Source organism: Plecotus auritus (assembly GCF_963455305.1).
Source record: "Plecotus auritus genome assembly, chromosome: X".
NCBI classification, from domain to species: Eukaryota; Metazoa; Chordata; class Mammalia; order Chiroptera; family Vespertilionidae; genus Plecotus; species Plecotus auritus.
This window is the reverse complement of record NC_137784.1, coordinates 61182521-61206239: the sequence shown is the minus strand read 5'-3', so window position 1 is coordinate 61206239 and position 23719 is coordinate 61182521. Positions and strand designations below refer to the sequence as shown.

The window sequence follows — 23719 nt, the reverse complement described above, 5'->3', positions numbered from 1 at the left end:
CCAGACGGCTTCACAGGGGAGTTTTACCAAACATTCAAGGAAGAACTAAAACCTATCCTCCTCAGACTATTTCAGAAAATTCAAGAGGAAGGAACACTTGCAAGCTCCTTCTATGAAGCCAGTATCACCCTAATACCAAAACCAGATAAAGATAACACAATGAAAGAGAATTACAGGCCAATATCCCTCATGAATATAGATGCCAAAATCCTCAACAAAATTCTAGCAAATCGAATCCAGCAGTACATCAGAAAGATCATACACCATGACCAAGTAGGATTTATCCCAGGGATTCAAGGATGGTACAATATTTGCAAACCAATAAACGTAATACATCACATAAACAAATTGAGAGATAAAAACCACATAGTCATATCAATTGATGCAGAAAAAGCATTTGACAAAATCCAACACCCTTTCTTGATAAAAACTCTCAGCAAGATGGGAATAGAAGAATCATACCTGAACATAATAAAAGCCACATAGGACAAACCCACAGTCAACATCATACTCAATGGGCAAAAACTAAAACCATTTCCCCTAAGAACAGGAACAAGACAGGGATGCCCACTCTCACCACTCCTGTTCAATATAGTGCTGGAAGTACTAGCCATTGCAATCAGACAAGAAGAAGAAATAAAAGGCTTCCAAATTGGAAAAGAAGAAGTAAAACTGTCCTTATTCGCAGATGACATGATACTGTACATAGAAAACCCTAAAGACTCCATCAAAAAATTACTAGACTTAATAAATGAATTCGGCAATGTAGCAGGATACAAAATTAACGCCAAGAAATGTATGGCATTTCTATATACCAATAATGATCTTACAGAAAGAGAGACTAAAAAAGCAATCCCATTTACCATCGCACCAAAAAAATTAAGATACCTAGGAATAAACTTAACTAAAGAGGTGAAAGACCTATACGTGGAAAACTACATGACACTGAAAAAAGAGATAGAGTAAGACATAAACAGATGGAAGAACATACCATGTTCATGGATTGGTAGAATCAACATCATCAAAATGTATATACTACCCAAAGCAATCTATAAATTCAATGCACTTCCCATTAAAATACCAACGACATATTTCACAGACCCAGAACGAACTTTCCAAAAATTTATCTGGAATAAAAAAAGACCCCGAATAGCTAAAGCAATCCTGAGAAAGAAGTACAAAGTAGGTGGGATCTCAACACCAGATATCAAGATGTATTACAAAGCCACTCTTCTTAAAACAGCCTGGTACTGGCACAAGAACAGACATGTAGAACAATGGAATAGAATAGAGAACCCAGAAATTGACCCAAATCACTATGCTCAATTAATATTTGACAAAGGAGGCACGAACATACAATGGAGTCAAGACAGTCTCTTCAACAAATGGTGCTGGGAAAATTGGACAGACACATGCAAAAAAATGAAGCTAGATCACCAACTTACACCATACACAAAAATAAACTCAAAATGGATAAAGGACTTAAACATAAGACGGGAAACTATAAAAATACTAGAGGAATCCACAGGCAGCAAAATCTCAGACATATGCCGAAGGAACTTCTTCACTGATACTGCTCCTAGGGCAATGGAAGCCAAAGAGAAAATAAACAAATGGGACTATATCAAAATAAAAAGCTTTTGCACAGCAAAGGAAACCATCAATAAAACAACAAGAAAGCCCACTGCATGGGAGAACATATTTGCCAATGATATCAACGATAAGGGTTTAATCTCCAACATTTACAGGGAACTCATGCAACTCAACAAAAAGAAGATAAACAACCCAATCAAAAAATGGGCAACTGATCTAAATAGACACTTTTTAAAAGAAGACAGAAGGAAGGCCAAGAGACATATGAAAACCTGCTCAAAGTCGCTAATCATCAGAGAGATGCAAATCAAAACAACAATTCGGTACCATCTCACACCTGTCAGAATGGCTATTATCAACAAATCAACAAATGACAAGTGCTGGCGAGGATGTGGAGAAAAAGGAACCCTCGTGCACTGTTGGTGGGAATGCAGACTGGTGCAGCCACTGTGGAGAACAGTATGGAGTTTCCTCAAAAAACTGAAAATGGAACTGCCATTTGACCCAGTGATCCCACTTCTAGGAATATATCCCAAGAAACTAGAAACATGAATCAGAAAGGATATGTGCACCCCTATGTTCATAGCAGCACAATTCACCATAGTTAAGATTTGGAAACAGCCTAAATGTCCATCAGCAGATGAGTGGATTAAAAAACTGTGGCATATCTACACAATGGAATACTATGCTGCGGTAAAAAAGAAGGAGTTCCTACCATTTGCAACAACATGGATGGAGATGGAGAGTATTATGTTAAGTGAAATAAGCCAGGCAGAGAAAGATAAATATCACATGATCTCACTAATTTGTGGAATATAATGAACGGCATAAACTGATGAACAAGAACAAATCCAGAGGCTGAGAAACGACAAACAGCACATCATACCACAGGGAAGGTAGGGGAGGGTGGGGATAAGGGGGAGAGATCAACCAAGGGACTTGTGTGCATGCATATGAGCCTAATCAATGGACACAGAAAACAAGGGGGTGGGACATAAGTAGGGGGTAGGGAGTTAGGGGGGAATAATTTATGTTTTTGCCTCCCTGACAAAATTTATATAAGGTTACAAAAAGAAATTGACAGCCAGTTTGAAATTTAATTGCCCTGGCCTAGAGCAAAGAATATCCTTACATGATATTATTCTACAATGTCATTAAAATTTTAGATATTTTACAACAGCATATTGCACAATTATCCCAAACAGACTTACAAACTAATTCTTGGAATGTTTGGCAGCAATTAAAAAAAAAAAGAATATGAAAGGATATAATTCCTTTCAGAAGGAATTAAGGCGCTGGGAAGGCACTTGAGCATTCTATATAGGCCCCTCTTGCCTTTTGTGCCAAGAGGGACCCTCTTCTCACAATACAATTGCCCTCAGCTATTGCCTGAGCTTTCTGTTCATGCTGAGCTTGAAGCTTTGTGGTGGCTGGTACCATGGATCTGTCTCTCGCCCAATCATGTGAGCTGGGCCCTCCCTGGAGAAGAAACCTGAGTTCCCTGAGATATGTGATCAGTGCTGAGGCCCCACCAGCAGGCCAGGGGATCCCAAGGCAGGTACTGGGCGTGGAGGCCACGGGGGCATAGGCTACCAAGGAGACAGAACTGAACCTCACATCACCCTGCTTGGCCCTGTAGGATGACTGGTTAGCTAGAAACGGGTAAGATTCCTCAGGGAAGGAACAACCTAAGACAGGCACAGTTGCAGAGGGGCCATCAGGAGAGAACTTGGGGATCAACAGAGGTGGGGCACAGACCCTCACCCCCCCAACCTTTCAGGGGCCTGAACCCTCACCAGGTCTGAGGGAGGTCTTCTGCCCCCATGGCTGCTTTGCTTCCCACGCCCAGCTCAGATCGGGACACAGGTGACAGACAGTCACTTGGCCCAGCTCAGATTGGGACCCAGGTAACAGACAGAGACTTGGCCGACAGCAGCTGCCCTATATCTAAATCCAGCCTAGCACCAGGAATGCTCAGGGCCTACTTAAGAATGCAAATAATCCTTTCTACTAATATTTACAGGGTAAATTAAGATTGTTGGTAGAGTATTAAATTTGACAGTAAAATAATAATCAAGTTTTCAGATTAATTTAAATAGGCTAATTGAAATAAGTGAATATTCAAGAAAATTTAATTGTACTGAACAAAAAGCTGTTCCTAATGTGGTAACTAAAATTTCTATTGGTAGTTCATCTCATGGTAAAATTCCTGAACATGCAATGAAACTAAAGCAGTCATATTTTTGTCAAGAAATTAAAATTTAAAGTCATCAAGACTGCATTATAAAAGTTACAAAAGCCTCCATTAATCAAAAAAGGGGGGATAGTAGGGTAATATCATGTAAGGAAAAATATCCTATAAGTAAATTACATCTAGAAAACTTTTACTTTACAAAATTAGTTTTCATTTTTAATGCTAACAGCAAGACACCGGTGAAAAACACACATGGTATCTAAATAAGACAAAGGAAAATTGTTTGGTCAAAAATAAAAAGGATCCCAAATCAATTATATAGAAAAGATTCCTTTATTGACTTTTGGTCGAGAATATGTTTGTATATTTTCAGAAAACAACTCCAAGACCATGTGGATTCATGCAACAGAGAGGAATTGACAGGTCTGCTCCAATCACGAAGACAAGAGGAGAAACAGTCCAGAGATGGAAGACGCTGACGACGCCTTGCCACGCTAGCAGTCAGCAGCTGTGCGACACAGCAGGTTGCCTAGGACCAAACCAGAGAGGGTCGGACCTGCATTGCCACCATGTGCCCACCATCCAAATATCATTGCTGACATGTACACTTAAGGAACTGTTTGACATTGAAAAGGGGACTCAGAAATGTTGGCCATGGAAATTGAGACTCAAACATTTTTTGTTATTATATGTTTATTTCTAGTCTGCAGAGGCAAGATTTTTTAAAAGAATGAAATGGGGAAAAAATAGATACAGAGGCAAAGAGGCATTGAACAGACTGTCAAACTACAGCGGGAAGGCAGAGGAGGTTGGGGGGGGTGCTGTTAGAGATCAACCGAAGGACTTGTACGCATGCATATAAGCATAACCAATGGATACAAGACACTGGGGGGGGTAGGTAAAGGCATGTACTGGGGGGAAGGGGAGGCCGGGGGAAAGTCAATGGGGAAAAAAAAAAGAGACATATGTAATACTTCAAACAATTTAAAAAAATAATTAAAAATAAATAAATAAATAAATAGAAAGAAAACTGTGGTACATCTACACAATGGAATACTACACTGCTATAAAAAAGAAGGAATTGTTACCATTTGCAGTAGCATGGATGGATCTGGAGAGCATTATGCTAAGTGAAAATAGCCAGGCAATGAAAGAAAAATACCACATGATCTCACTCATTTATGGAAAATAAAGAACATTATAACCTGATGAACAAAAGATAGATACAGAGGCAGTAAAGCATCGAACAGACTGTCAAATTACAGCGGGAAGGCTGGGGAGTGTTGGGGAGAGGGGGAAAGTGATCAACCAAAATCCCTGTATGCATGCATATAAGCACAACCAATGGACACAAGACACTGGGGGGGTGGGATGAGGGCATGAGACAGGGGATAAGGGAGGCTGGGAGAAAGTCAATGGGGGGAAAAAAGGAGATATATGTACTACTATGTGTAATACTTTAAACAATAAAAAAAAAAACGGCCTTGGATTCTGACATTCGTGCTGGTTTTCATGAGCCACCTGGCAGCCACTTTTATATTGTTTCTTCCTTGTGGAGCATGCAGGGAGGGGAAGAGGCCATAGGGCCTGAGGCCTACTTCAGGAGACCAGCAGTGGTGTCAGGATCGTGCTGGCGGTGCAGGTCCATCGGTGCCTGGCCCGTTCTCCAGAGATTGGACCTGCAGGACTACTGAGGGAGTGAGTGGCTGCCACCTGGCTGGTGGGCCACCAGGATGTGTCGGTCAGCTGAGTGGTTCTCCCACTGAGGGAGTGCACTGACCACAAGGGGGCAGCTCCTGTGTTGAACGTTCCCCCCTGGTGGTTAGTGTGCATCATAGCAACTGTTCATTCTGGTCATTCCGGTTGTTTGGTTGTTTGGTTGCTTAGGCTTTTATATATATAGATAAGGTTTAAAAACTCAGTAACAGAGCAATACTTAGGAACAACCTTGAGCTCTTAGACCTTGAGCTTTTACTCCTGGGTTCCTCTCTATCTATCGAGATAAAAGCCCGTATCCTTAAAACTTCAGCAATAAAATTTTACTTCTGTAATAAAATTTGATGTCCCTCTAACACATCTGACATCCCTTGTTTAGTAACAAGTGTTATTTTCATGGTACACAGGAATGCATCTTTGTATAATAGCTACCTCTGGCAATGCAATTTAGAAGTTCAAAGCAGTTCTATAGAATTTATACCGATGTGTTGTGCTTTTACCAAAGTATTTTCTTTGGTAAGATAAGTAAACCATTTTAAATTAGTGTCAGTATCTATTAGCTTCCTCCACACTTTCTGATCAGGCAGAGTAAGGGGATGATGTCAACTATAACTTTCCCTGAATGAAGCTTCCTATGAAACAAACACTTGCTTCCCCTTGCTAAGAGGACAAATCTCAGTTCAGCAGAGTGCTATGGAAACGGGACCTGCACAGACAGGCCAACATACAGGGATGTGAATCTAGCCCTCTATCCACACAGTAGTTTAAGTTAGATGCCACTTTCAGAGTTCTTCACAAGGGTAACTTTTAATTGCTAGCAATGCACACCATTTGGGAATACAGATTTCAAACATATATCAAAAAGGTAGGCAAATATGTCAAAAAATATAAAAGTACCAACATACTTACAGTTTTTTCATTATTTTCAAAGGCTTCTCTTGCTTCTTCGAATGTGCAGAATTCTTCTTTGCATTCACGCTCAATATTTCCCTGTCTTATTTCTTCAAAAAGTCCATTAGCTCTTGGGTAGCGCTTTAGTACTGAATTTGCTTTTCCTCCCGTGAGGAAAACTAAAAAGAGATACAATAATAAGCATACACTTGTAATAAAAATGTGTAAAGTTAATATACAAGATGAAAACTGCTAGATACTCTTTAGAATACAGAGCCAACATCCTAAACCTCTTTCTGTGTGAGTCAGAAATGAAGTAGCATTTAGCTCCAAACCATCACATCTGCCATATTCTTCATCAAGTTAGTATGTCCTTTCAGTAGCAGGTGCTCTGGGCAGGTACAGTGATATAGTTTATTATGTTATATTCAGACTTCAGCACGTTCTTGCCAACCATGGGTGTTTAAATATAGTAACAATGATACCACCATTTATTTTTTAATACAGTTTATTGATTTTTTTACAGAGAGGAAGGGAGAAGGATAGAGTTAGAAACATCAATGAGAGATAAACATTGGTTAGCTTCCTCCTGCACGCCCCCCACTGGGGATATGCGCACAACCAAGGTACATGCACTTAACCGGAATCGAACCAGGGATCCTTCAGTCCGCAGGCCGCAGCTCTATCCACTGAGCCAAACCGGTTAAGGCTGATACCACCATTTATACCCATTATTATAAGTTGACACCCTGAGGTACTCCGCTGTTGGACAGCAGTAAGCAAATCAAAATCCAGTCTCTAGACTATCAGTCTTTGTCCCTTAACTAAAAAAACATAAAACTCCAACTGACCTAATTATATGAACCAAGAGGAGTTTTACTTGTATGCAAAAAACAAACAAACACGTGACAAATCAGTATCAAAAAATTAAGGTAAATTTAGCCATAATTCATTCCAAGGAACGCTAATAATAATTTTGTTCTAAATTCACTTAAGTTAAATATATTGAGACATTTAAATATATTCAACCCCATTTTACTGTCCTTCAGAAAAAGAAAATTCTGCATGACTTAGAGGTATTTTATATAAACATTCAAAATGCACATTTATGATATCCAATAAAATAAAGGCAGGAGTTACACAGTTATGGAAAATTATTTTTATTTTGACATACTGATTTATTTATTTATATTTTTTACTTTTTTAACAAGTTAATGTTTTTTGTTTGTTTTTAAAATATTTTTATTGATTTCAGAGAGGAAGGGAGAGGGAGAGAAAGATAGAAACATCAATGATGAGAGAGAATCATCGATAGGCTGCCTACTGCACGCCCCAGACTGGGGAATGAGCCCACAGCCTGGGCATGTGCCCTGACCAGAAATCAAACTGTTACCTCCTGGTTCATAGGTTGCCATTCAAACACTGAGCCATGCTGGCTGGGCTCATTTTAAAGTATACTTCAATTACATTCTCCTAAAAGTGTCATGTTTGTTTGCAGAAATACTAGAAATTAATCTCCGCTACTGCAAAAAAAAAAATTAGAAAACTCTCTAATCTGAAATAGTTCTAACATAGGGAAAAGCACGTTACAGATCCTTCAAGATGTTTAAAAATGTCTATATGTTGCAAAGAATATATTGAAGTAAATAAAAAACAGTGAATGTTCTTTTAAAAATAACATTATCAATGAATTTAAGATTTACCTCATTATAGAGATGTGTTTCACTTTATATGAGATATGGATTTATTACTGATGATTCTTTAAAGTATCCAAATTGATACCAGCTAGATGAACCTATACTAGATTGAAAAGTATGGTGCACTTCCATAATAGTTTCCTTCTTTATGTACCTCATAAGGTTAACCATCTATAAAATGAATAAGAGTGATAAAACTTCATTAGAAGAAATCTTTAAAATTGTGGTAAGTGGTTTGAAGGAAACTAAAAGGCTGATATTGAGATTAAGAATATCAGTGGAGGTATGGGAGTGGGGTGGGGGGGGCAATGGTAAGATATGTACACATATAATACCTTAATAAAAACTTGAAAAAAAAAAAAAAAGAATATCAGTGGAAAGGAGAAAATGGAGGCTAAATAGGAAGACCTGTCAGGCACCTTGTCTCAGGGCCAGGCTGGAAATACAACTAAAAAGGAAAACATTCACCTGGAATTTCCAACTGTGGTCCAGCTGAGGAGGTGACTTACAACAAAGAAGAACAGAATGCACCTAGAAACCTGTAGGAAGAGTGAGATCACGGCGGGGGGGGGGGTACCCAGAGCATACACAGCGGCCTGTGGCAGCAGTGGTGACTGAGAAGCAGCACCTCTGGACCTACAGTGGCATGACCCGCAGCACCCATATCATCCAAGGAGCTACGAAAAGTAGCAAGACTGATGGTGGCAGCAGAGTCTAGACATGGTAGAACAGAGCCACTGGGGATAAAGCTGCATCTTTTATTCCTTTTTCTTTTTTATCTCTAAACCCAGAGCATAGGAGTTTTCATTTGCAACTACACACCCAAGGCAGGGAAGGAGGCATGGACTTGAGGTGCCTGAGGAGAGGTGGAGAAGGGAAGCAGGGCAGGGAGACTTGGAAAATTAGTAGCCAGAAGTCCTGTACTGGAACCTTCTCAGGCTTCCAAACTGAAATGGCCATTTTCCCTGGGAAGAGCTACCTCCTCCCAACACCCAGAGTGTAAGTAAAGGACAAAAACCCTGCCTTAGGTAATACAGCCTGTCACACCTTGCACTTTGAACTTTACTGAGGAAACAAAGGCAGAGACAAAGCTTATGGGTCTGAACACTCTCTAGGAGCCATCAGTGACCGGAGTGGAGAGGGGCCAATTGCCCCACTATTCTAGGAACCAGGATAATAAAAACTCCAGGGTCCCAGATGACCCCATTGGTCAGTAGCAATTAGAAAACAATTTAAAAAGCAAGAGAGTCTAAGGGAGCTTTGGGACAACATGAAACAAAACATCATCTGCATAATAGGGGTGCAAGAAGGAGGGAAGCTGAGCAAGGGATAGAAAACTTGTTTGAAGAAATAATGACAGAAAACTTCCCTGACTTTGAGGAAAGTCACACAAGTCCATGAAGCACAGAGACTCCCAATCAAGATAACCCCCAAAAGACCAACACCAAGACACATCATCATTAAATTGGCAAACGTAAAAGACAAACAAAGAATCTTAAAGACTGCAAGAGACAAAAAAAGTTACCTACAAGGGATCTCCCATTAGACTATTAACTGATTTCTCAACAGAAACACATCAGGCCAGAAGGGAATGGAATGAAGTATACAAAGTGATACAAAGCAAGAAACTAAATCCAAGAATACACTATCCAGCAGGGCTATCATTCAAAATTGAAGGTGAAAACAGGAGATTCACAGACAGAAAAAAAAAAAAAGGCTAAGGGAGTTTATTACCACTAAGCCAGTAATGTAAGAAATGGTAAAGAGACTGTTATAAAAAGAAGAAATAAAAAGGGAAGAAGGAACACAGGCATAAAGAATAAAATGGCAACAAACAAGTATGTATCATTTACATTTACCTTAAATGTAAATGCTCCAATCAAAAGACATAGGGGAGATGAATGGATAAGAAAACATGACTCATATATATGCTGTCTATAAGAGACCCACCTCAGAACAAATGACTGACACAGACTGAAAGTGAAGGGATGGCAAAAATTTTCCAAGCAAATGGAAATGGAAAAAAAAAAAAAAAAAAAAAAGCTGGGGTAGCAATACTTATATCTGAAAGAATAGACCTCAAAGTGAAGACCAGCACATCAAGCCTCAGAGGGAAAGCAGGGTAGGGTAGGATAGGAGGGGGGGCACAAGACATCAACCAAAGGACTTGTATGCATACATATAATCATAACCAAAGAACATAGACAGTAGGGGGGTGGGGACATGTGCCATAGGGGGGGGAGGTGGCTGGAGAGAAGTCAAGGGGGGGAAAGGAAACATACGTAATACTTTCAACAATAAATAATTTAAATTAAAAAGACACCATTGTGGACCTCAGAAAAACAAATAAATAAATAAACAAAACAAAACATAACAAAAAAAACAACAAAGAGATAAGGAAGGCCACTTCATAATACTAAAGGGATCGATAAAACAACAGGCTACAAGTCTGGTAAACATATATGCACCTAATACAGGAGCATCTAAATATAAAAAAATATTCTGGAGGATATCAAGTGAGAGAGTGACAGCAATGTAATCATAGTAGGGGACTTTAATACTCCACTAACATCACTGGATAAATCTTCTGGGAAAAAATCAACAAGGAAACAGCAATCCTAAATGACACTCTAGAACAGAAGGAACTAATTTACATCTCCAGAATATTCTATCCTAAACCTATGGAATATCCATTCTTCTCAAGTGCACATAGGGCATTTTCAAAGATAGAACACAAGCCAAGTCTCTACAAATTCAAAAAGACTGAAATCATATGAAGCATTTTCTCAGACTGCAATGGCATAAAGTTAGAAATCAGCTACATTAAAAGCTCTCAAAAACAAGCAAATACATAAAAGCTAAATAGCATGCTATTAAACAATGAATGGGCTACCAAAGAGATCAAAAAAGAAATAAAAACACATCCTAGAAATAAATGAAAATGAACAAACAACAATCCAAAATCTATGGGACACAGTGAGAGCAGTCCTGAGAGGGAAGTTCATAGAACTACAGGTCTACCTCAAAAAATAAGAAAAACTGGTAATAAGTTATCTAACATTACAACTTAAAGAATTTGAAAGAGAACAACAAGAAAATCCCAGAATAAGTAGAAGGAAGGAAATAATAAATATCAGAGCTGAAATAAAAAAATGGAAAAGGACCAGTCAGAATTTAAGAATACACTGACTGAAATAAAGAATAACATATAGAGATTCAACAGTAGACAAAAGGATCCCAAGAATCAGGTCAAAGATTTGAAATACAAGGAAGCAAACAACACCCAACTGGAAGAGAAAAAAGAAAAAAATAATCCAAAAATGTGAAGATAGTGTAAGGAGCCTCTGGGACAACTTCAAGCGTACCAACATCCAAATTATGGGGTGCCAGAAGAAGAGAGAGAGCAAGAAATTGAAAACCTATTTAAAGAAATAATGACAGAAAACTTCTCCCACCTGGTGAAAGAAATAGACTTACAAGTCCAGGAAGCACAGAGAACCCCAAACAAGAGTAATCTAAAGAGGACCACACCGAGACACATCATAATTAAAATGCCAAGGGAAAAAGACAAAGAGAGAATCATAAAAGCAGTAAGAGAAAAACAGTTAGTTACCTCCAAGGGAGTACCCATATGACTGTCAGCTTATTTCTCAACAGAAACAATGCAGGACAGAAGGGAGTGGCAAGAAATATTCCAAGTGATGAATAGCAAGAACCTACAACCAAGATTACTCTACCCAGCAAAGCTATCATTTAGAATTGAAGGTCAGATAAAGAGCTTCACAGACAAGAAAAAGCTAAAGGAGTTCATCACAACCAAACCAGTATTATATGAAATGTTGAAGGGTATTCTTTAAGAAGAGGAAGAAGAAGAAAAAGGTAAATATAAAAAAATTATGAACAAGAAAGTGACAACAAATGCATATCTACCGTGTTTCCCCGAAAATAAAACATCCTCCGAAAATAAGACCTACTTAGAGGTTTCCTTCTCAGTGAAATATAAGTCATCCCCCGAAAATAAGGCCCCCAGGCTCTGTCTAAAATTGAAAATTAATTTACTGTAAACTGGTCGCTAGGGCCGCCCCGACTGGCGTCTAGCAACCAGTGACGTTACGCGGAGTCCTGACGTCACTGCTGTGTGGAGGTCAGAGTGAGCGGTGAGCGCGGGGCGGGAGAGAGGAGGAGACTTTCGCAGATGCGTGTAGAAGAATAGGAGGATTAGAGCGGACGGGACGCCGCGAAGGTGGTGAGTGCTGGTCTGTCTCTGGTGACACTACCTGATGCTCGCGGCCGCCTTCATGATGACTGAAGGTCCTCAGTCAGTGGCAGACCCTGCTCCAGCCCAGATCCAGGCCCCAGCAAGCCCAGTGACAGTCCCCAGGCAGGCTCCAGGGGGTAAATGTCTGATAAAGGGGTAGGGGGGATGTCTGGTGAAGGTGTTCAGTGGCACAGGGGTGGGGGGAGGGGGATCACTTAAAATGACACAGGAGGATCAGAGGGGGCAATCAAAATGACACAGGAGGATCAGAGGGGACAATCAAAATGACACAGGAGGATCAAAAGGGGTTACTAAAATGGTAATCCCCCCTCTGATTCTCCTGTGCCATTTTGATTCCCCCCTCTGATCCCCCCTGTGTCATTTTGAGTGATCCCCCACCCCCCACCTTGATACCCCAATTCCTTTTTTTTTACCCCTAGAAATGAGCGCAAAAAGAAAAAGCTACTCCATGGAGTACAAGAAAGGAATCGTGGAAGACTCTTGGGGCCAAAATCTTACTGCTTTCTGCAAAGAGAAGATGTTGAGTATCCGATTGGTCCGAAAATGGCAAGCAGAGTATGGTAACCTCATTGAACAAGTGAACAAGGGAAATGCTAAAAAGCGCAAGTGTGGATCAGGTCGGCAACCATTATTTTCTTAGCTGGAAGACCTGATCTGTGAATGGGTTGTTGACAGGAGAGCAAAGGCTTTGGTTGTGAATAGGGCTCAGATTCAAGAATTTGCCCTTGCAATGGCACCACAGTTTGACATAGCCCCCGAAGACTTCAAAGCATCACAACACTGGCTAGATAATTTCCTTCAGCGAAGTGAACTGTCTTTAAGAAGATCTACAACATTGTTTAGGTTGGAAGATACTCAAGTTATTAAGCAAGCACTTGCATTCAAGTCCTTTATTGATGATGCTGACTTCTCTAAATACAATCTTTCCAACATGATTGCTATGGATGAAACTGCAGTGTTTATGGGCCAATCATCTCAAACAACAATTGAACAGCGGGGTGCCTCCTTGGCGTACATTCCCTCCACTGCTTACGAAAGTGCACGTGTTTCCTGTATTTTGGCAATTCATCTGGATGGCACTAAAATCCCACCTTTAATCATTTCTAAGGGCAAGAAGGAAAAGATTGAACGTGTTTTGGGCGTTTTTATTCTTGAAACTGAAAAAGCCTGGGCCACACAAGCAGTTATAAGGAAGTGGGTCGATTTAATGCTGCCGCTTGTTATGCGAGGGAGCCAAAGAGGTCTGCTAGTCTGGGATGCAGCCAGCACTCACCGCGCTAAAGACAAGAAGACATTTCTTCACGAAAGAAAAATAGATCAGATAATGATTCCCACAGGAATGACGGCCTATCTCCAGACGCTTGATATTGCAATAAACAAGCCATTCAAAGACAATTTGTGCATGGAAATTAATGACTACATTGAAAATAGAATGGAAAGAAATCAGCGTGGAAACTTTGTGAAACCTAAACTGCAAGAAGTTGTGACTTGGGTGAAGAATTCATGGGGGAAAATCACTGACAGTTGCATTGCAAATGTACTGCGAGCAGGCTACCTTGAGAAGAAGTACTCATTTAAAGACAGTGCTATTGCTAAACATGAGAGATTTGGTCCACTGATTCTGAAAGAAATGGAGTCACAAGAAATTCACCAGGAAATTCAGGAATTGGATTGTTATGATGATGTTCCAGAAGATGAAGACATGATTGTCATTGAATAAATGAGTAAATTCTTGATACTGTAGGATTCACAGTTTGTCTGGTTTGTGTTGACAACTACCATACTACCGTACCGTATACAGGTAATAAATTTCCTTTATTTTCATTTAACAATAAATGTGTACCGTATTCTTCTTCATGGAAAAAATAAGACATCCCCTGAAAATAAGACCTAGAGTGTCTTTGGGGGCAAAAATTAATATAAGACACTGTCTTATTTTCGGGGAAACACGGTATCAACAACTGAATCCAAAAATCAAATGAATAAAAAAATCTGATGAACAGAATAAACTGGTGAATGTAATAGAATCAGGAGCATGGAAAGGGAGCAGACTGACAATTCTCGGGGGGAAGAGGGTTTGGGGGGTGTGGGAAGAGATTGGACAAAGATCTTATATGCATGTATGCAGTACCTATGGATGCAGACAGTCGGGTGGTGAGGGCCTGGGGTGGGGTGGGAACCGGAGGGGAGCTATGGGAGAAAAAAAAAGAGGGACATCTGTAATAATCTGAACAATAAAGAATAAAAACAAAATAAAATAGTGTGGAGTGAATCTAAAAAAAAAAACATTAAAAAAAGGAAGAAAGAAATGACAGAGACAAAAAAATCTCAGAAAAAGTACAAAAAAATAAAAATAAAAAAATAAAAAGCAAAAAAAAAAATACAAAAGATCAATAAAACCAAGAGCTGGTTCTTTAAAAGGATAAACAAGATAGATGAAGCTCTATCCAGACTCACCAGGAAACAAAGAGAGAGGAGCCAAATTAAAAAAAAAATCAGAGAGAGGACCAAGATGGTAGCATAGGTAAACACCAAAACTGCTGCCTCGCACAACAATTTCAAAACTACAACTAAAAGACAAAACGTCTATCACCCAGAACCACGGGAAAGCTGGCTGAGTGGAAGTTCTACAACTAGAAGGAAAGAGAAAAGAGCATTGAGACGTGCACAAGCACTGAAAATCTGAGGTATGGAGGCACGCGAATCGGGCTAGCAGCGGGCGACTGGGTGCGCTGCTTTTTTCAACCCCAAGGGAGACAAGCTTCCGATTACTCTGAACTCCAGTTTCTGGGGAGATGCTGAGGACCCAAACTCCTACGGGGAGAAGCTGGACTGTCTGCCATTGGGTTGGAAAGTGAGGGTGGGTTTCTTGCAGAGGTGCACGCAGCAATCATTGTTTACTGTGCTGGGGCGTGGGATGCGGGGACTTGGAAACTCGGAGACGCAGAGACGGCTGTCTGGCATCCATCACTGTTTGCCACGCCACAGCCTAGTGACTCCCTGAGACCCCGCCCCGCACAATCTACAAACCCACCCAAGCTCCACGCAGTGGCTTTTGCATATAAATGGTCTGCCCTATCGCAGCTTAACTTAACAAACTGCAGCTCTGGTCAGACAGCTCCAAAACCTCCAAACCCCAAGCAAGAGGAGAAAACTGTAATTCTCGCTGTAGCTCCTTATGGTGGCCTCAGACAGTAGCTGACCTGCACCCCATTAGAGATCCAGAAGCTAGTGTTTCTAGTGGTCAGTGTGAGACGACACCAGATTTCAACTACTCACATCCATAATTGACACATTGAGGAGGCAGATTCAGTGAGCACCAAAGCCCGACTGAAGCAAGTCCTGCCCCATAAGCGTGTCTCCAGCACAGCAGTTCTTCCATTATAGACACAGCGGGTCCTCACAGCCAATTGGCCTGGAGGTCAATTCCTCCCAGTGTACCAACAGCAGTCAAGGCTTATCTACACCAAGACTTTGCACTCAGCCCACAAAGGGATGCACCAAGAGTGTCCACCTCACGTGATAGGCTGAACCATTGGTCACCTACCACAGAAAACCACTCCATAAACACAGGGAAGCAGCAAAATGCGGAGACAAAGAAATATGTCACAAATGAAAGAAATGGAGGAAAGCAAACTACTGGACATAGAGTTCAAAACTACATTTATAAGATTTCTCAAGAATCTTCTAAAAACCGCCGAGAAACTTGATGAGACCTCCGAGGAGCTTAGTGAGACCTTCAAGGATCTTAATGAGAATGCCAAAAAAATGGAAAAGGACCAGTCAGAAATTAAGCATACACTGTCTGAAATAATGAATATACAGAAATTCAACTGTAGATCAAAAGATCCCAAGAATCAAACCAAAGATCTGAAATATGAGGAAACAAAAAACACACAACCAGAAAAACAAAAAGAAAAAAGAATCCAAAAATATGAAGATAGTGTAAGGAGTTTCTGGGACAACTTTAAGAGTACCGACATCCGAATTATTGGGGTGTCAGAAGAAGAGAGAGAGCAAAATATTGAAAAACTATTAGAAGAAATAATGACAGAAAACTTCCCCCACCTGGTGAAAGAAATAGACTTACAAGTCCAGGAAGTGCAGAAAACCCCAAACAAAAAGGAATCCAAAGAGGACCACACCAAGACAGAGCATAATTAAAATGCCAAGAGCAAAAGACAAAGAGAGAATCTTGAAAGCAGCAAGAGAAAAATGGTTAGTTACCTACAAGGGAGTACCCATACGACTGTCAGCTGATTTCTCAACAGAAACTATGCAGGCCAGAACAGAGTGGCAAGAAATATTCAAAGTGATGAACAGCAAGAACCTACAACCAAGATTACTCTACCCAGCAAAGCTATCATTCAGAATTGAAGGTCAGATAAAGAGCTTCACAGACAAGAAAAAGCTAAAGGAGTTCATCACCACCAAACCAGGATTATATGAAATGCTGAAGGGTATTCTTTAAGAAGAGGAAGAAGAAAAAGGTAAAGATAAAAATTATGAACAACAAAATGACAACAAATACATACCTACCAACAAGTGACTGTAAAAATCAAGTGAATAAAAAATCTGATGAACAGAATGAGCTGATGAATATAATAGAATCAGCGACATAGAAAGGGAGTGGACTGACAATTCTCAGGGGTAAGGGGGTGTGAGGGGTGCGGGAAGAGATTGGACAAAAATCTTACACCTATGGATGAAGACAGTGGCGGGGGGTAAGGGCATGGGGTAGGTTGGGGAATCAGGTGGAGGGGAGCTATGGGGGAAAAAAAGAGGAACACCTGTAATAATCTGAACAATAAAGATTTATTTTTAAAAATCAGAAATGAAAGAGATGAAGTAACAACCTACCCTACATAATACTGTGAACAACTTAACTGCAACAAATGGAACAACTGGAAGAAATGGACATATTCCTAGAAAAATACAACCTTCCAAAACTCAATCAGCAAGAATCAGAAAACCTGAATAGGTCATTAACTACTGATGAAATTGAAGCATTAATAAAAAAATTTCCCAGCAAACAAAAGCCCTCGTCCAGACGGATTCACAGGGGAGTTTTACCAAATATTCAAAGAAGTACCAACACCTATATGCCTCAAATGATTGAAAAAAATTCAAGAGGAAGGAATACTTCCAAACTCTTTCTATGAGGCCAGCATTACCATAATTCCAAACCAGATAAAGACACTATAAAGAAAGAGAACTACAGGCCAATATGCCTGATGAACATACTAGTAGACACTAAAATCCTCAACAAAATTTTAGCAAATCTGATTTAGCAATACATGAAAAAGATGATACATCATGACCAAGTGGGACTTATTCTGGGGATGCAAGATTGGTACAATATTCACAAATCAATAATTGTAATACATCACATAAACAGATTGAAGGACAAAAATCACATGATCATATCAATTGATGCAGAAAAAGACATTCGACAAAATCCAACACCCTTTCTTGATAAAAACTATCAGCAAAGTGGGAATAGAGGGATCATACCTAAATATAATAAAAGCCTTATAACAAACCTATAGCCAACATCATACTCAATGGGCAAAAACTAAAACCTTTTCCCCTAGGAACAGGAACAAGACAGGGATGTCCTCTTTCACCACTCCTGTTCAACATAGTTCTGGAAGCCCTGACCATAGTGATCAGATAAGAAGAAGAAATAAAAGGCATCCAAATTAGAAAGGAGGAAGTAAAACTCTCATTACTTACAAATGACATAATACTGTACATATTATATAGAAAACCCTAAAGACTCCATCAGAAAACTACTGAATTTAGTTAAAGAATTTGGAATCACAGCAGGATACAAAATTAACACCCAAAAATCCATAGCATTTTTATACAACAATAGTGAACTCTCAGAAAAAGAAACTAAAAAAACAACAAAAAAAACCACACACAACAATCCCATTTACCATTGCAACCAAAAAATAATTAAGATACTTAAGAATAAACTTAACTAGAGGTAAAAGACCTGTACCTGGAAAACTACAGGACATTGAAAAAAGAGATAGAGAAAGAAATAAACAAGTGGAAGAATATACCATGTTCATGGATTGGTAGAAAAACATCACTAAGTGTCCATATTACCCAATGCAATCTACAGTTTCAATGCAATCCCTATTAAAATGCCAAGGGCATATTTCACAGACCTAGAACAAACACTCCAAAAATTTATATGGAATCAAAAAAGAGCCAAATATCTGCAGCAATCTTGAGAAAGAAGAACAAAGTAGGAGGAATCACAATACCAGATATCAAGTTATATTACAAAGCCAGTGTGGTCAGAACAGCCTAGTACTAGCACAAGAACAGGCATATTGTTCAATAAAACACAACAGAGAACCCAAAAATCAACCCAAACTATTATACTCAATATTTGACAAAGGAGGCAAGAACATACATTGTAGCAGAGACAGTATCTTCAATAAATGGTGTTGGGACAATTGGGCGGGTACATGCAATAAAATGAAACTAGACCACCTACTTACAGGATACATAAGAATAAACTCAAAATAGATAAAATACTTAAATGTAAGACATGAAACCATAAAAGGCCCAGAAGAAAACATAGGCAACAAAATCTCAGACATCCCTAGAAATATGTTTACTAATACATCTCCCAGGACAATGGAAACTATGGAGAAAATAAACAAATGAGACTATCCTAATATATAAAAGAACTAGGGCCATCACAACCGAACGGATGACCAGTCCCTCCCCGCCCCCCCGCAACCCCTCCTACCCTCGGCCCGCAGGCTCCCATTGCAGGATGGCCAAGGGAGAGCCACAGGGAACTGGGCTGGGTGGCAGCGGAGCAGGCACAAGGCAGACCTCCTGGATGGCCAATGGAGAGCCACAGGGACCGGGCTGGGTGGCAGCTGAGTGGGACTGGGGACTGGTTAGCGGGCACAAGGTAGACCTCCTGGTCCCTCCACACAGCCGGTAGGCTCCGATCAATCCTCAGTTTCTTCTGAGAGGAATATGGCGCCTCCACTGTGCAGCCTCCCAGGATGCGGACTCACCACTGTAAGAAACTCCAGAACCAAGACTTCAACAAGGACTTCAGCGTCTACTGGGGGAAGGGGAGGAACTGCCACCTCCGTACTCCATCGCTGCTTCCATTTCTGCAAGAAACTGCGCATGCTCCTCCTTGTGAGATGGGCAGGACCAGATCCTGAGTTGAGCAGTTCCGCGATGACGGCTGGGTCAGTGCAGGGATGGAGGGAGGAAGGGTGGGGCAGGAGCAAGGGGGAAGCCCCAGTTCCCTGCACCTCCTCCCACAGGCATAGCCCTTCCTGGTGTTATGATAAAAAGAACTGTGTTTTTCTAACTCTGTCTGGGTAAAGGAAACAAGTGTCTGTTGACTTCCAATCTTACTCTCGAAGCTTCCAGTTAATCCCTCTGGATGCATCATATCCAACCTCCAAAGGATCCGAGGGGCAGGTTCAACCTTCATCCCATAGTTGAGGAAACTGACCAATAAACACATATGTCTCATGTCTCAGTGTCAACTCCCGTGGAAATCTCCGGGTAATAACTGAGATTCTATATCTAAGGGTATATTTTCATGTTTAATTCAACCCCAGGAATCAAATCTATATATATAAAAGCCTAAGCGATCATTACTAGAATAACTGGTCACTATGATATGCACTAACCGCCAGGGGGCAGACACTCAATGCAGGAGCTGCCCCCAGCCTGCAGGCCCTGATTGCCAATGGGGCCTTTCAGACAACCTCCCAGCCCCCCCCCTCACCCTCCGGCCAGCAGGCCCCAATCGCCTGATTAGGGCCGGACCCCCAAGCTGGGACAGGGAACCAGGGGTGGGTAGCAGCGGCAGACGCAGTCCCTTTCCCAGGGGGGCCAAAGGCTGGCTCCCTCCTTGGGGCCAGCAGCCAACTTCCCGGGTACCTCCCCCCATTCTTCCCCCTGGCCAGCAGGCCCCGATTGCCTCCCTGCCAGCCAGCAGTTTCCAATTGCCCAATCGGGGCCAGGCCCCGGGCTTGGATGGGGAACTGGTGATGGGTGGCAGAGGATGCGGGTAGTGAGGGAAGGAGGAGATGGGGAGGTGGGGAACCATGCGGTGGCAATGCGCGGGTGGCAAGGGAAGGAGGAGGCAGGGAACCTGATCAGCCCTGATGGCCAGCCAGTCCTAAGGACCCCACCCGTGCATGAATTTCGTGCACCGGGCCTCTAGTAATACAATAAAAAATAAAATTAGTTCAGAGGGCTCAGCATTGTATTCCCAGGGCCTTTAGTCCCACACAAACCGCAGAGCTCAGTTATCCTGAGATGAAAGAAAAGGAAAGAGAAACGTGAAAGGTTTTCCAGCTCAGTCACAGAGACATCTCATAGCCACATACTAAGGACACGACATTAACCTAGGGTTGGAAAGGACACAAATGGAATAGAAGATGGAGCCATTTCCATTCAGATTCAAACCAAGTTAACGAGGCAGAAGAAACACTGGACACCATGGAAGAATAAGATGAAACGGTCCAGTAGGGAGTGTCACAGACCTCACAGGGACGGCACTTGGGGCTCCTGACATGAAAGGGAGGAGGAAGGGGGCTGGGTGAGAGGAAGTGCATGGAAAGGCCCGGGAGTAGAAACAAGAGGGTGATATGTGGAAGGTGGGCTGCACTGGGTGATGACAGGGGGCAAGCCCGCAGGAGGTAGCCAAGTGCCCCCACCTCTGCTGAGAGTTGCATGTGTCTGTCCTGGGAGCTGCGGCTGATGAAGAAGAAGGCTATGGCTCTATGTGGATGAGTTGCCAATGAGAGCCTTCCTACAGCCACGTAGCTCAGTGTTCTCAACACGGTGGGAGCACAGGATCATGTACACAACATCACGAAAGAAAAAGCATCCTATTCCCAACTTATTCACAGACTTCTATTTCTGGTATCTATATTCCCAATGTGTCCACAAGTACATTTGGAAAAAGAAAAAAGATTTGTACATGATATGACTGCATCTTTAGAAAACCCAAGTGATCACAACCAGAGGACTTTTAACACCTAATGAGCCAAATACACTGATGATCAAAAATAGACCCAGAGACACAGACACATGAACAGACTGTGGAACCTCAGAGGGAAGGCAGGGGATGGGGGTGGGTGGGAAGAGATCAACCAATGGCCTGTGTGGATATATGCATCACCCCTGGACACAGACAATGGGGAGGTGAGGGCCTGGTGTGGGCTATAGGCTGGAAAAGGTTAATGGGGGAAAGGAGACCTATGTAAACCATTCAACAATAAAGATTTAATAAAAAGAGTAAAAAATAAAAGAAAATTAAAAAGGAAAAGAAAAGCCAAGAATATCTGCCCTGGCCGGGTGGCTCCATTGGTTGGAGCTACGTCCTGTACATTGTAAAGTTGCAGGTTTGAACCCGGGTCAGGGTGTGTACAGGAGGCCACTGTGCAAGTGTTGCCTGGAGGACGGAGGCTCCTTGGACCTAAACACAGTCCAGGCTTCGCCCATGATCCCAGGCCCATCCTCTGCTGAGTGAGACCGGACCTTCCAGCTTCCTGTGGAGTCCCTGGTCTCTGAATCATAAGGCTGCTTCCCCATGTTTTCCAGAATGCACTGATCAGTAACCATCTATACTAATAGAAGGGTAATATGCTAATTAGACCAGGTGACCAGACATCTTTCGGACGTCTGACTTCCTTCCAGACAAAGCCACGGAGGTGGGACCAAGGCAGAGGCAGTTAGGGGCGATCAGGCAGGCTGGGGAGGGCAGTTGGGGCCATCAGACTGTCAGGGGAGGGCAGTTGAGGGCCATCAGGCCAGCAGGGGAGGGCAGTTGGGGGCCATCAGGCCAGCAGGGGAGGGCAGTTGGGGGCCATCAGACCAGCAGGGGAGGGCAGTTGGGGGCCATCAGGCCAGCAGGGGAGCAATTAGGTGGTGATCACACTGGCAGGCAGGCAAGCAGTTAGGAGCTAGCAGTCCCGGATTGCATAGGTATGTCCGACTGCCAGTTTAGGACCTATCCCGCAGGGATCCCAGATTGGAGAGGGTGCAGGCTGGGCTGAGGACCCCCTCCCCGCCCCATGCACGAATTTCATGCACCGGGCCTCTAGTATTAAAATAAAAAGCTTCTGCACTGCAAAAGAAACCATCACCAATTAACAAGAGAGCCCACTACATGGGAGAACATATTAGCTAATGAAACATTCGATAACGGTTTAATCTCCAAAATATATAGGGAACTCATATAACTTAACAAAATGAAGATAAATAATCTAATTTAAAAGTTGGCAAAAGGCCTATATAGACACTTCTCCAAAGTGGACATACAGAAAGCCAAAGGACATATGAAAAATTGCTCAAAGTCACTAATCATCTGAGCGATTCAAATCAAAATGACAATGAGATATCACCTCACACCTATCAGAATGGCTATCATGAACAAATGACAAGTGTTGGTAAGGTTTATGGAGAAAGGGAACCCTAGTACACTGCTGGTGGAAATGCAGACTTGTGCAACCACTGTAGAAAATAGTATGGAGTTTCCTTAAAAAATTAAAAATGGAACTCCCATTTGACTCAGTGATACCACTTCTAGGAATATATCCCAAGAAACCAAAAAACACGCATCAGAAAGAATATATGCACCCCTGAGTGCTATCAGCAGATGAATGGATTAAAAAACTGTGGTACATCTACACAATGGAATACTACGCAGCAATAAAAATGAAAGAACTCTGACCATTTGCAACATCATGGATGGACCTGGAGAGTATTATGCTGAGCAAAATAAGCCAGTCCGAGAAAGATAAGTATCACATGATCTCACTCATATGCAGAATCTAATGAACCAAATAAACTGATGATCAAAAATAGACCCAGAGACATGGAAGCATGAACAGACTGTTGAACCGCAGATGGACGGCATGGGAGGGTGGGTGGGAAGAGATCAACCAATGAACTTGTATGCATATATGCATAACCCGTGGACACAGACAATGTGGTGAGGTCCTGTAGGGGTGGATGGGAGTAGGCTATAAGAGGTTAATTGGGGGAAAAGGAGGACCTATGTAATACTTTAAACAATAAAGATTAATGAAAAGAATATCAGTGAAATTTTCTGGTAGAGCCTCTCACAGTTTGGCAGCATCACAGTCCCCTAAAGGTCTTATTATCAAAGAAATTACGAGGCCCACCTCCCAGAGTTTCTGATTCCATAGGTCCGGGTGGGGCCATGAAGTTGTATTTCTAAGTTCACAGGTAATGCTGGGTGCTGCTGGTCCTACTACCACAGTTTGAGAATCACTACATATTTAAAAATATATTTTACTATATGACTTTTTAGGA

General features: G+C 41.6%; 1 protein-coding gene across 3 annotated transcripts in view; it reads right to left on the bottom strand.

Moving 5' to 3' along the window:
- Positions 1-23719, bottom strand: part of PRRG1 (proline rich and Gla domain 1) — a 219216-nt gene that overhangs the window by 73589 nt on the left and 121908 nt on the right. For all 3 annotated transcript variants that reach the window (XM_080653966.1, XM_080653967.1, XM_080653968.1), the window contains one exon: positions 6413-6573. In XM_080653966.1, the coding sequence (XP_080510092.1) occupies positions 6413-6573 (161 nt within the window). The remainder of the gene's footprint in view (positions 1-6412; positions 6574-23719) is intronic.